Genomic DNA, 14,980 nt, shown 5'->3' with positions numbered 1-14,980 from the left:
CGATCAGCCAACCCAGCCTAGAGATCAGACCAATATGGACACCATTAGTCAGAAACTTTAAAAAAACAACAATAGATGGCAGCACTACACAAATGCATCCACATGTCATACAGAACACAACACACATATATACCCACATAATACAACATAAACACTAACAAATAGTGAACAAATTGTACAAATCATAAACAATAACGAGACTAGGTTACACAATTCAGACACTATCCCTCCACACACATAAGATCTCACGCAAAGTCTCTATAGACTATTCATATACATTGCACACCAAAGTGATCGGTTAGTTCGTAAAAGGTTTATTATCCATTTTGCCTTGACTGATCTCACTCAACAGGTGCCATGGCTTGCAGCGAGTTGATAGCTTCCTGGGGATGAGGCCTTGCTCGAAAGGTTTATTAACCGGTTAGTTCATTGAACTCTCCAGCCTAATTATTGCCTATTTTTGTGGGATCAGAAAAAGGTTTATTATCCCTTTACGTCAACATGCAATCCGGACGGTCCAGTCCCCGGGGATCAAGGTGGAAACCTAACGGTGCCACACGAACCCTTGATCGTGACCTTGACGTGGTCATCTGACGAAGTGGAGCCTGGCCCACTGATAATCCTGCCTGACAACTTTATGGATATAGAGGTCCTTGTGACCCACAGACGCGGTGGAGCCTAGGCCACCAAGAATAATCCTCCTAGGCAACCATTTATGTAACCTAACAGACTACACGCTACCCTGAAGACGTAGGTAAATCTCTTTTAAAAAATAACAGTGGTTAAAAGTCCAAAAACTAGAATGAATAGTGTGCAAGCATAAATCTTCTTTGACACTGGCCTTCACAACCGTATGTTCCCAATATGATCCTTGCCGTCCAATAAGTTCAGAGGAAATTAATAATCATCTATTATACAACAAAGCATATTTTCATTATTCAATATTAGTACCTGTTAAGTATTTCGTGGGGAGAGGGGGTCCGAACCCCCTGGAGCCCCACTTAAATACGTCCTTCTTCCATAGATATACAATTCACAAAATAAGGTCCTACAATTTCACCATATTAGCTTTTCATTATCATGTGCACTATATCCCAACAGCAAACATGAGAATTGACCAATAAGATTTCTCACAAATCACCTGCATTTGTTGACATCCACTTCATTCTTACGGTGGATGAAGAATAGATTAACTTGTGCTCTAACTATATCTAGGTACAAATACGATGTGGACAAGGACATGGTTCTACTGAAGATGACGTCAGAAGATGGAACGCCAATAGGAATGATCAACTGGTTCGCAGTCCATCCAACCAGCATGAACAACACAAACCGGTTGGTGTCCAGTGACAACAAGGGCTACGCCTCCATTTTGTTTGAGGGCGCAATGGAGCCTGAGGCGCTACCTGGAAAGGTAAAAAAATATTTATATTCACGATCCTAGTGTGTTGGAGGCAGTGTTGCTGTAGAGACAGTATCAAGTTTTGAGTCGTTTTATGACAAAAACACGACTAAAGCCCACAAAACCAAATAACTAACTTTGAATTCTATTTTTGCCTTTTTCGTCGGGAGGCTCGGAAGGCCACACGAACCCTTGAACCAATAAGGTTGGTCCAGTTACCATGGTGACGGGAAATTATTCTGGTACTTGCTAACCTTATGTCTCGGAGCAACAGTTCGGGGTCCAAGGTGGTTAAGCTTAACGGACGCTGCAGTTTTCTAATCTGTGTCTCTGAGCTAAGTGTGCATGTTGACAGCATGAGGTGTACATTACGTCTGGACAAAAATCAGATGTGTGGCAACACCGTTGCTTGCACGAGACTCTTACATCTGGAAACGAAAAGTCAGAATTTGATATTTGGTCGTACGAGCTTTAGTGACCTAATACGCTATTGCATTTACCGGCAGAAAACATAGCTCCAAAAGAAGTATTTTCTATCTTCTTGTCAAAAGAATGCATTTTTTAAATTGTCGTTTTAAGTGCACGTTGTGCACAGATAGACTGATCGGGACTGGACCTACAGTGTGATCCGAACCACTGTGCCTCCACCGGGTATCGAACCTGCCTTGATTACATGGCGAAGACGTTACCACCACGACATCGGGGAGGCCTGTTATCTGAAGAATAAACGTAGGAGATCGCCCATTCGATGCTCAGGGTGAAGGGGTCCATTTCTAAGAACGAAGCCCCCTCGTGGTATTGTGCGTAGGTTGGACATTTACGCGGCAATTTGCAGTTGTGTCGCCTACCGCGAAATCCAATGGAAATATTTGGTAACCTGGCTTCAGATTAAAGTGTTGCATCGAGGCTTTTTTGCTAGATCGTGTAATAGTTCGCACGGATGACGCTAGATGGCTTACGGAATCGACTTTCTTCGCTCGAGCAAATAACGCTCGAACATTCAAACAATCGGTATATCGGTAAGCTCAGTAATTCACGTATAACCGTAATTTGTCTGTGGCAGTGAGTCTTCAAATATGGATCATGAAGTGAAAGATGAAGTGAAATTGAAACTGAAGTGAACACAGTCATCATCTCCATGTTAAAACGTAATTTAGTCTTTCTTACCGATACATAGCAATATATGAAAATCAAAAAATGATTATGGGCTGAAACTACCAGCACGAATTTTAAACATGTACTTGCACGATTATTGTTACTTTGAAATGATATTTGATATTCTATATATTCGAGCGCATCTCGCTCGAGCGTGGGAGATTCGATCGAGTTTGAGCGAGCGAAAGTGGTCCAATGCAGTACTCTACTTCAGACCTTTATGCCTCTGGGGGTCTCCCTTATCGCACAACAGTAGAGCAACCTTGCGTTCTGACGTCAGAGGAGGTTAGGTTAGGTTCTATTAGCATAAATATACTCAAAATTTATTATTTATGCTAAAGGGAACTAAACCTAGGTAACCTAATAACTTAGGCATTTAGCCCAACAATAAAAGCATTCTCCGGTGACGTCAGAACGCAAGGTTGCTGTAGTGTTGTGCAGAAAGGGCGACCTATGTGTCTGAAGGTTTATCCTGGTAGTACCGCTCCTGCCACTCTTCTGCCGGAAGACCTTGGCAGCGATCACGTGAGTGCTTCCATCCAATGAGAGGAGCGCTGGAGACAACACGTGCTTTGTTCTCTGCCAGCTACAGCTCGGCGTTCCATTTGCGAGGGTAATGTAAACCCTTGGTCACACAGGGACCAGGTATTTCAAATGCCGAGGGAGAAGAATTGGAGTAGCTCATTGATATCATTTCCTTGCCCTGTTGAAAGACTCGTTCAACACCACCATCAGTAACCATCATTGTACGAATCATATTTGGCGTCAACTACCTGCAGACGACAGACTCGGTGGCGGGAACTGTACCAGTTTGCAGCTTCTGACCTTCAGACCGCTCATAGCTCCCAGTCAGAGGTAGTCAACGTCCCAATGTCAACAATCACCTTGTAATCAAGGCGTCACGGGTTCGATACCTGATGGAGGCGCGCAGTGTTTCGGATTCCACTTCAAACTATAGGTCCAGTCCCGAATAGCCTATCTGTGCATAGAATTGACTTACAGAAAAAATTCAAACACAAACACATAATACTGGTTGGGCCAAAAGTCAGGTGACATCATTGTCATAGGAAAGGCTGGTGTGTTGGAGGTCCACTTTGGCCACATGTGATGTTTGGAGGGAGTGGCAAACCCAAGGATACATGTGACAACCCCGGCCGCCATCTTGGAATCCGCCATCTTGAACGTAACTTAGGTTTCTTAAATGGAACCATAGGCATGTGACATATGATTTCCAATTGTTTTTTCGACAGGAGTTCAATGCCGCAAACAGTTTTATCCTATCGTGAACCTTTTCCTAATTATGGCCTGTCTTTCCCCCGTTGTGTCTCCTCACAACACATGCTCGAAATGACCACCCTTGTGCACAAGGGTTTGTGCCAGACGCCTCTTCCAGTCCTTATGCACAGCCAGCAATGTCTCCGGACGCACAGCAGCACAGGCATTCACAATCCGCTGCACCAGATGCTGTAAATTCTGGATTTTCACGGCGTAAACCATGGCCTTGAGGTGGTCCCACAGGTAGAAGTCGAGAGGCGTGAGGTCCGGCGACCGTGGTGGCCATTCTACCTGTCCCCAACGGCCAATCTACTTCCCAGGGAACTGCTGGTCCAGGTAGAACCGTACACAAGGTCCGTAGTGGGGAGGGCTCCATCCTGTTAAAAGAACGTTGGGTATGAACCGTCCTCCGACAAAACCGACGGAAAAATCTCCTCATCCAGCAGTTGTTAGTAGTTGGTTGGTATTAAGCGTGCCAATGATCCTCGTGCCAAAAATACCACACCATACCAAAACCTTCTCGGAACCAACGATACGCGATGCATCAATCCAGTGTGGGTTGTTGTCACTCCAGTAACGGTGATTTTGTTTGTTCACTTCTCCGTTTACGTAAAAAAGTGCCTCATCGGAGAACAAACAACACCTGCAAGGGGAGATCCGGGTTTATCTCCAGTTCCTCCGTCGCCCATTCGGCAAACTGTACCCGACGGTCAGGATCGTCCTCTGTCAGATGCTGGTGCATCTGAATTTTGTATTTTGTGCCACTTGTTAACGGCAAGTATCCTCCGTATGGACGTTAGGCTAACTCCAGATTCAAGGGCAATACGTCTGGTGATACGTTGGGGCTTTTGGAGAAGGATGCGAGGACAGCGACAGTGGTTGCCTCATCTGTTGACGTTTTCGAGCGACCACTGCGTGCTTTATCGGCCACAGATCCCGTATTTCGGAATCTGCTGATAAGTTTGGCCACACCATTGTGGGAAATGGGCTCCCTATCAGGGTGTAATGCATTAAACTCTGCAACCACCACACGCGAGCTCCGATTTCCACACATGAGGACATTTCTGGCTTTGCATGAGGACTAGAAGAGGCGTGTTGCACAAACCATTGTGCACGATGGTGGTCATTTCGAGCATGTGTTGTGAGGAGACACAAAGGTGGAAAGACAGGCCATAATTAGGAAAGGCTTCACGATAGGACAAAACTGTTTGCGACATTGAACTCCTGACGAAAAAACAATTGGAAATCATATGTCACATGCCTATGGTTCCATTTAAGAAACCTAAGTTGCGTTCAAGATGGCGGATTCCAAGATGGCGGCCGGGGTTGTCACATGTGTCCTTGGGTTTGCCCCACCCCTCAAACATCACACGTGACCAAAGTGGACCTCCAACACACCAGCCTTTCCTATGACAATGCTGTCACCTGACTTTTGGCCCACCCTGTATATATCCACAAATTTGGCGCCACCAAAATATTCCAAGCACAGAATACAAAAAGAATAGACATTACATCCTCTTCTATCATCGTGCATCTCCGATTTCAACATCTCGCCTTCTCCCTACCAGTTCATTGCCTTGATAATAGGACAACGAGCATTTCCGCACACAATCATAATTCAGTATTGAACTTGAGACTTCAAAATTCATCGCGTGATAGAGAGGCACAGTGAATCGTCAGTTGCCTCTATTGACATTTCCTGGCAACAATAATATATTGGCAGCCACATCCGCTTCCCATGCTTTCTCTTTAACATACCTGTATCGTAATACTGTCTCCGCTTGAGTTATTTTTCTTTATCCTAATTATCAAATGCACGCACACGCAATGAACGCACATATTCACAAAATATATTGTTATTTTCAGTTCTTTTTCATTGCAAGTCTTATACAGGATATTCCCAGTGCTGTCATGGACACCCACAGGAAAAGCCATCCCAATGGGAAAATGGCATCGTTCATTTCAAGTTACAGAGTTGTCAGTTGTCAGTGACTAAGAAAAGTGAAAACTGCAAATTCAAATTATTTCTAAAAGTGTTCTTCTCACGCCATGTTTAGAAATATTTAATCCAAATTTGGCAAGCTGATTAGGTCTAAAAGTAACGCAAGATAATTCAGTTTTCAATATTTCCAAATTAGCCTGTCTAATCTCGTAATCGCTTAATCTATCAACTCCAATTACATCTGTTTTAGCAGCATTCGGAGTATAAGCCTTGAATCAGCATTATCAGGTCTCAGTAATATTCTAAACTCAGCAAGAGATGTTATCATCCTAATGGCTCAACTGTACCAAATGTAATTAAGTTTTATCTTAAATTTTGAAAATAGCGACAAATCCAAAACATGCCGCACTATATCAACAAAAAGTACATTTTAGAAGTAGCTATATTTAAGTAAAAACTGCAACAGATCGAAAAAAATTCAGGGTAGAATGCAGGAACCAGATCATGGTTCAGGTCATAATCAACCATTTTAAACGAAAGAATAGATGGTAGTTTTATTTGTACGTAGGCCTACACATTGCTTACATTGTAGAATTATTTCTCTTGTAGTCTACGGTTATTACAAGCATAAAAACACAGTTTTTTGTTGGTGACGTTTCAGGAGAACACATCAAGAAACTCTGTTGAAGCAATGCTGACTTTGAATTGCCTGATGATATTTGGGATTCATAATTTCTAAATAAAAAATAATGTGATCAAAAATAAATATTTTATCTGAAATAAAAATAAAACAAACTGCTTAGTTTTCACAGTTAAGTTGCTATATTACAACAATGTAACATTGACAACATCCATTGTATAACGGATTATTTTGCGATTAAGAAATTGTTAACCATTGTTATAACTGTTCTGTTCTCTTGAAACGTCACAACGAAAACAACTGTTTTTTTGCGTGTAATAACCGTAGACTACAAATTTAGATACAATAAATGGTTCCACAGATTTCAAATTTCCACACAATTTCACGCAACATATATGTGTGTGTGTGTGTGTGTGTGTGTGTGTGTGTGTGTGTGTGTGTGTGTGTTTTGATTTTCGCAAGTTTCAGAGGAGTATACGCAAGTCTTGTGGAATACTAGAAATTCCTGTGAAAGTAAGTTATGAACGTCTAGGGAATAATTACCGCAGTTTAGAGTTTCGTAAAGTACCACTTACCGCAGAAAATATAATACAAAAAGTAGCTGACGCAATCATCCGTACATCCCACAGAGCAGCCATTTTTCGTTTACTGTCGTCTTGGATACAGACCACTGCATATTTCCACGCGATGCTCGAAGGGAATTTTGGACTTGAGATTAGATACCACTTGATAGGCTGTTGGAAGCATTGAGGAAGGTTATTTTAACGCTAAGACAATACATGAATTAACATCAAAAGGATTTAGGGATCCGAACTTTATAGACATTTTGACAATGGAATGCAAGCAACACAATAGCTTATCCCGTAGTAAAAGGCCTCGAGCAGAAAGCTGCTTCAAGCACCACACAGATGGCAGCAGCAGTCTGTATTCAAGCAAAGAGGTTCCAGATCTAGAAGGTGATGATCCAATACAACAGAAAACGAATGCCTGTTTAGAAATAAGTTCTTACATTATAGCGTATGGTAGATAAATGAAGATGACGATTGATTGTGTGTACAGACATGAACACAGAAAAATTTAACCATGTTAAAAGTGCGAGTTCAGTTTAGTTCAGAATTAAGCAATCCAAACTTGGGCCAAAATATTTCCTCCAATCTTGAACTCACCCTAAATAAATTCTCTGGTGACGTTATTTATTTGTTGAAACAAAATAACAACGCATACCACAACAGCTCGGTCAAAGCTCAAACGGAGGAAACTGGAGGGAATCGAACTCTTGCCTCACCCAGCCTACTTACCAGACATTGCACCTTTATACTACCAATTGTCCGGTCAATGGGGCAATTCCTAATTGGCTAGTGATACGGAAACCTAAAAAAAAAAATGTTGAGACAAGAGTCGTGGAGTTCTTCTTCTCCTACCGGCAGGGAATCCACACTTTGGTAGAAGGTTGGACTAAGAAGTAATACTGAATTGTTTTCTAAAGATTAAAGTTTCTATTATTGTTCTTATACGGAACGGACGTCTACTAAATTACAACACTACTTATTTCTAAGATGTATTTTCATTGCTAATTATCTCACTTCTTTACTCATCCCTGGTGATTTATAACAAGATTCTTCTTCTTATTGTTGTTGTTGTTTTTAGAGAGAGTTAGTGACCTAAGTGTATAACCTAACACGTAAATCAAAAATGAGAAAGAAATTATTTTTACGAATAAAATGACGCATTACATTTACCTAAAGAACCAGCTGAATTAAAATTCTATTCTTCAATGTTTCTTAATACACATTAAATTGATGTAAATGAACAGCAAAATGAATATTGTACATGGCAATCATTAATCCTTTTTCAGACCAAATTCGTAGCGGCTTTTGCGTCCACAAATCTCGGCGATGTGTCTCCGAACATTAAAGGCCCCCGCTGCACGAACACCGGAAACCCTTGTGACGTACTGACGAGCACGTGCGGAGGGAGGACCGACCTGTGTGTAGCAAGCGGACCAGGCAAGGATATGTGGGAGAGCACCAAGATCATTGCCAAGAGACAGTTTGACAAGGCATGGGTAAGTGACAGATCTGGCACGTGAGGTGGGTGTTCGCGAGTACATGCTTGATTTTTGGCATTGAATCTTATTGTGCCGCGAACAAACTTTCCACGTTTTGATCTCATTGCTTGCTAGGAAGCCTTAAGGAGCTCTCAGACTGAAACGACACGTGACACGGCGGTTTCAAAAGGGCCCAATCCAGTCTGTAGAAAAAGCATTAACTACGCATACGATACCAACACACGGGGCGACATGATTGAGGAAATGGCCCAATCCGAGCGATCCACAAGCGACAAGTGAGAGGCGCGGCTTGTTGTGTCAGTTCGGTGCGGAAAAATGCATTTATTTCTGAAGGATGGTTTCCAAGTGACACGTGTCGTGTGCCGCTTCGGTCTAAAAAGCTCCCTTAATAATGCACATTTCTTGCCAACTGTAATTCATAACCAACAACAAATTAAATAAGCATATGTAGGTATATTTTTTGCTACATTGTCGTCGCATAAGTGAACAAAACTAACAAAATTTTTGGGAAAACCAAACCTAAAATGAATATACCTACAATAACACTTATTAGATAAAAAAAAGTACATACATTTGCTTACGTGTGCTCATTTCTTGTTAATATTGCTTAGTTTGTTTCCAAGTGTACTTTATACACAGATTGGCTAATCTGGACTGGACGTAGAGTTTAAAGTAGGATCCGAACCACATGTGCCTCAAACGAGTATTGTACTTGAGATCACTTCATTACAAGGCGACGACGTTACCACTACGCTATCGGGGAGGACTTCTTGTTAAAATTTGAAACTGTAAAATATTTAGGTATTATCACTATTTCATTTTGTTTAATAGTATGTGCAATAATAGAACAATAATTGCCCTCTCGTACAGGGTAATGGCCAAGCGAGTGCTGTTAAGGAGGATTTTAGGGGTCACACCCTACGGAAATATATTCGAAATAATAGTACTAAAACTAAGATTTCTTGTTGTCCTCTTTTCTTTGTCCCAATATTTAATTTCTTGCCAAAAGATGGCGTAGAATTCTTACATAAATAATTGACTGGACTGTGTAGAGTGAAAGCTTTCGTAATCTTTAAAATTATCCAGATATATAGACTATAATTCCGAATGTTAAAAACGTAGATGCAAAATACGTAGAAACTAATTTGATTTTGCAATGCAAGTTACGATTAAAACTGTCATCACATATTTCAGTCTTTTATCGTATAAAAATAAAAAAAAAATCGTTTACCAATGTCGAGAATTTCAATAGTTTATAAGATTTGTCTATAGGCTACTGAAATATCAATAGCAATAATATGATATCGTAACATCCCAGCTTGGTATCATCTTGCACAAACTTGTTCTACCTTGCTCAGACCTGTAGTTGGATTTTGTTGAGAAAGACGTTTTGCCACAGGAAGTGGCGAAATGATTACCTTGGGGAAAGGTGAGTGAAGGTGAAAGAAAAGTGACAAATCGAAGGGTTCTTGGTTGATGATCGCTAATAGGTGAAGATGGGGGAGACAGGTCCTGCAGGATATCGAACAGGGTGAGTTAACATTACTCCTCCTTCTCAGTCAGAAGGGTTGGGATAAATCAACTGTTATGTCATTCACTTAAGTTGGACCAGTTACCTAGTAGCTGGCCCCTGTCGGGTCCGTCGCAGCAAGCAAGTGGTGCAATTTAGGGGATGAGCTTCACCCCATTGGCTCGATCCCCCGTTCTACAGGGTAAAACGCTACGTAGTTTATAAAAAAATATGAGCCTATAAAAACCGCTGTGGAAGTTTTACTCGCCACCAGGGGCGCCGACTTGTCAAAATTATGGGGGGGGGGGCCTCTGATCACTGAAATAAAATAATGAATGACTCACTCCCTCCCTTTTTTAAGTTTTGGCCTCAATGTTCGAAATCTCGTAAAAGCCCATGAATTCCATAAAAATATTAAAATTTTCATTTACAGTTCGAATGCAAAATGTCAATTGTTCACGAATGGATAGGTCACAAGTTTCGTCAACCATAATAGCAAAATATTCCCGACTTTTAATATCTGCTACCACGGAGCGCAAAACAGATCTCCCTAATACATCAATGATCTCGTTCTGAATGCATGTGAGAGCCATTTGTAGCCCGAACGTCCCATCCACTCCCCTAGATCATGCACATCGTCTTTTGAAACTCTTTTTAGTAAAAATGTTAACAATATTCATAATTATATACTTAGTATATAGTATAAGTCATGTGTTATGCTGTCTCTGGTCATAGCCCCCCAAAGTTGATGGTTTAGCGGTCTCAGCCTCAAAGTTGATGGTCTAGAACATTTCAAATGTGTATTTAAAGTTAAGTTCATGTGGCACAATTCAGAATAAACTTTACAAGAGAAGCAAAATAATATATTAGATCCTCTTAAGCAAAATTATTTGGGGGGGCTCTGCCCCCACATCGTTAACATTGGGGGCTTGAGCCCCCCTCAAGCCTAATGGAGTCGGCTCCTATCCTCGCCACGCCCCAAGTAATCACGGTTTAATGCTAGGTAAAGGCACTTTAAACTGTAGGACTATTCCCGATTATAATGTGCGAGTGTAAGGCGGCCTTAATCTTTTCTAGTAATAGCAGTATTATACTCGGCTTTTGTGTCTCCACAGTCTAACTACTAACACTTGTTATTTATAAGCCAGTGTTCTCTTTGTAACACGCTTATCCTTGAAATAACCTTGTGTGTGTATTTTTTTTTTCCAGGAAATATTCAACGATCCTGAACTGACAGAGGTGACGGGTTCTCTCAAAGTGATCCACCAATATGTGGATATGCCAAAGCAGCAAGTGAGATATTACAACAAACGCACCAGAACTTGGGAAACGGTAAGGATGAATATTGTTTTGTGTGAGCAGCGGACACAAATTGTGACCGAATTACTTGAAGTGTCACTTATCGCACAACTCTTAAACACCTTTTGGGTGAAGACTCGCCCTTTGTCTTCTGACATCAGCCTAAATGCTTTCGTGGTTAGGTTTACGTTTCTTGGGGCCGATTGTATGAAGCAGTTGATCCTCGATTAGCCAGTAAAATTGACCAGCAGTCAGGCTGAACTCTGATTCTGTGTTGCATAAAACTTAAACCGAGCTAAGTCCCTGCGATCTGAGGTCAACGTTAACTCGCTTAGTTTCCCCGATCAGAAGACTTCGACCGTAGTTCAGCTGTTGGACTAAAGAATATTTCCTAGAAAAGAATGTATTGCAAGTGAACATATCCTGCAAGATTCAAAAGTCGGAAGGAAATCAATTCATAATTCCCGTTTCCATAATAATAATAGCCGAGCCCCGTGGTGGAATTGTTAGCTCATCGCGCTTCGACGCCAGGGGCCCCGGGTTCGAATTCCGGCCTGGGCATGTATATTTGCGAATGTCCCTTCATCAATTTCATGATATCATCACTCATCCCCATCTTCGCAAATTAGCCAAAAGTGGCACAAAACGCGAAGTAAAGTAAAACAAATAAATCAACCAATCATAACAACAACAATATAATAATAATAATAATAATAATAATAATAATAATAATAATAAAGAACCAAACATGTACAACGAGGTGAGGTGCAAGGGGTGCCCCTTCCACGTAGTACATCCAATTGAAAGGCCAGGGGGAAAAACGATGAATGTTCATTCGAGACAATTTGCCAGGAAATGAAAAACAAAGTATTTCTTTCCATAAGAACGTTAATATATGCCAAAATAATAATGCGTTTTTCAGGCACTTCTCATCGTTTCCCAACCAAGGCCGTTCTCATTCTTATAGTACAGCTTCTGAACTATCAGATGGCGTTGCGATCTCAAAATGGGCGAAAAATCGACATTCATCGTTTTTCCCCCTGGCCCTTCAATTGTCAACCTCACTTTCACGTAGAGCACTCTGGACTGCATTTGGCAGACTGACGAGGCTCTGGCGTCTTGACCTACGGCCAGTATAATCCTCGTAGGGCTGTGTGTGAGTGTGTTGTCCTGTGTTGTGTCCTTATGTGTGCTGAGTGGCCCCTTTACAGCCTCAGCTTTTAACCCGGGTAAGACTATTTTAGTCCCTCGACATTACAGTAATGTTATATTAGTTATGGTAAGTGGTTGGACCCCGTATAATGTGACGGGTGCAAAATAGCATAAGTGCTGACGCACCAAAAATTTCAAAATGAATCAATCATTGCACAACGAGGTGATCAATGATAAATATTTCTTTCCATTTTTTAAATGAACAGAGAGTATTATCGTGTGTTGTTTTATTTACCGTTTGAAATGTCGTGAATTTTTTCTTTAAATTTACCTTAAATGACAGCTAGACCATATTGTTTAATTTGACGATCAGCAAGAGGTAATTGAGATCAATCAAGCGTTAATACAAACAGAAAATATGACCCGCTTACGTTTTCTCTTGTTGATATTATTGTTAAATTTACGTTGGGATGAAGAGGGAGTATACAAATATTTCCTTTACGCTTTACTGCATCAGCCTAGTGTCATTGCAATTCAATTTTGTCCGCAGAATGGAACAGAGCATGTAACTTTGACTGTAGTGTATATATATCTACTGCTTTATGAACCGAGCACGTTGCATTTTAGTTGGTAAAGCTTCCTCTACTCCTGATATGTAAACTACATATATATCTTCTTTTGTTTCAAATAGTTATTTGTTCTTTCATAATGAAATGAAATTGTGGCCGTAATTTACATCCTAGAGGACAAACGTCATGCCATTGTTCTTTCAATATTTCTTTCATTCGGGAAAACGTAGATTCATTTTACATTTTAAAACTTACGTTATTCAATAAAGTGCAAGGAAAATTCCGTATCTTACTTACAGAGGAACGAATGGTCCACCTGTAACACGTTATCGTGTAATCACAAAATAAATGCAATAAACATCTCCTCACATGAACAATAGCTCCGAATCTGGGGAAGTTGTTATTGCTTCTATTTTTGCATTAAGAGGAAATACAGTTAAAAAATCTAGTTTTGTTAACATTTTTCTCCCCTTTCCAACTGATAGTTGCTTTCGCCACTATTAAGAAATCATCCACGAAGAACTAGCACCAACAATAAATGGCCCTATAGTATCTAATTTACGTGATTTTACTAAATTTGCAGTGTGTACGAATATTTACTACGTTCAGGACCTCTGACATATTCTTTATTCAAATTTTAATTACATTCATTTTCGGAATACGACTTTAAAACATTTGCTGTTCAGTGTTGAACAATTTGTAACATCGCAGGCATACTAGCGATATGTCTAAATTTGTCAATGTTTATAATCGTTTTGCCACGTTGCCAAACGTATTTTTGATCTAAGATCGGGATTTAATATAAGTTCAATTTTCAGAGAGAATTATAAGAGAAATTCAGTTGTCGGAATTCTGTTTTGGTGTTTTGTTTGTATTTACTGAATCTGGCCGGCTGTGTGATAAATACATGCAATAGATAACTATTTTTGCTGAAAATTAGATCAGATTTTTAGGATACACTGATACAAGTGTTGATTGTTGAACTTATGTTTGTAGCGCCACCTATTAGGCGTTTTTAAAAGAGCCTGACTCAATCAGCAACGGAAGCAGTTAAACAGAGACGCATCATTCCTAGAAGGTCGACCAACCATACCAACGACAATACAAAAACGCTTGGATGCCAATGCAATGGAATTCGGCGTAAGCTCAAGATACGTAGCTTCCTGGTGAAGCACTTTGAACAACGAATTACGCTGCTGATTTAACCACTGAGCATATATCCATAACCGATTTCCTACATGAACGTAGCGATTCCTTTGCTTTTTTCCGCCCCTATATTTTGATACCGTTCATCCTTGTTGCGAATAACTAATTATGTAGAAAAGAGACTAAAAAAAAAGAAACGTATAATTGGGGGACATTGTGAGGCAAAATTCGTGTATAAACAAAAATTTGAGAACAACCTTTTTAATTTGATCTTCCTGACTTTTATTGTATTAATTAATACCTGTCAGCACTAAGGCTATTTTGCACCCGTCACGTTATACGGGGTCCAGCCCCTTACCATAACTAAAATAACATAACTTTAATGTTGTAGTACATGCAACTAAAATATTAAAATATTCTGACTTAGATTGAAAGCTAAGGCTGCAGAGATGCACTCACTACACATAAGGATAACAAACAGGACAACACACAGAATTATACAGGCTGAGAGTTCAGACGCCAGAGCTTCGTTAGTCTGCAAAATGCAGTCCAGGGTGTACTACCTGTAAATGAGGTTGACAATTGGGTGTATTACGTGGAATGTCACTCCTTACGACCCTGGACAGCAATTGGGTTAATTAATATGTTTTCATAGCTGTACGTGCAGGGGTTCCCATCTCCCCCAAAGCCCATGACGCACTCCCCCCAAAAAGGTAGAACATCCTCCCGTTTATGCCGAAGTAATTACTCAAATTATTTTTGTCAGACAAAATTTGCGGAAAAATATAATACCAGAGGTGCGACCACGAATTTTTGTCTGGC

General features: G+C 40.5%; 1 protein-coding gene across 3 annotated transcripts in view; it reads left to right on the top strand.

Moving 5' to 3' along the window:
* The window catches only part of CDase (neutral ceramidase), a 148,897-nt gene that overhangs the window by 90,547 nt on the left and 43,370 nt on the right, over nucleotides 1-14,980 (top strand). For all 3 annotated transcript variants that reach the window (XM_083142155.1, XM_083142156.1, XM_083142154.1), the window contains exons 6-8: nucleotides 1,216-1,414; nucleotides 8,270-8,479; nucleotides 11,202-11,324. In XM_083142155.1, the coding sequence (XP_082998281.1) occupies nucleotides 1,216-1,414; nucleotides 8,270-8,479; nucleotides 11,202-11,324 (532 nt within the window). The remainder of the gene's footprint in view (nucleotides 1-1,215; nucleotides 1,415-8,269; nucleotides 8,480-11,201; nucleotides 11,325-14,980) is intronic.

The sequence above is a fragment of the Lepisma saccharinum genome, chromosome 20 (assembly GCF_977018435.1).
Source record: "Lepisma saccharinum chromosome 20, izLepSacc3.1, whole genome shotgun sequence".
Lineage (NCBI taxonomy): Eukaryota > Metazoa > Arthropoda > Insecta > Zygentoma > Lepismatidae > Lepisma > Lepisma saccharinum.
The sequence above is the reverse complement of the archived record's forward strand: the minus strand, read 5'-3'. Positions and strand labels throughout refer to the sequence as shown.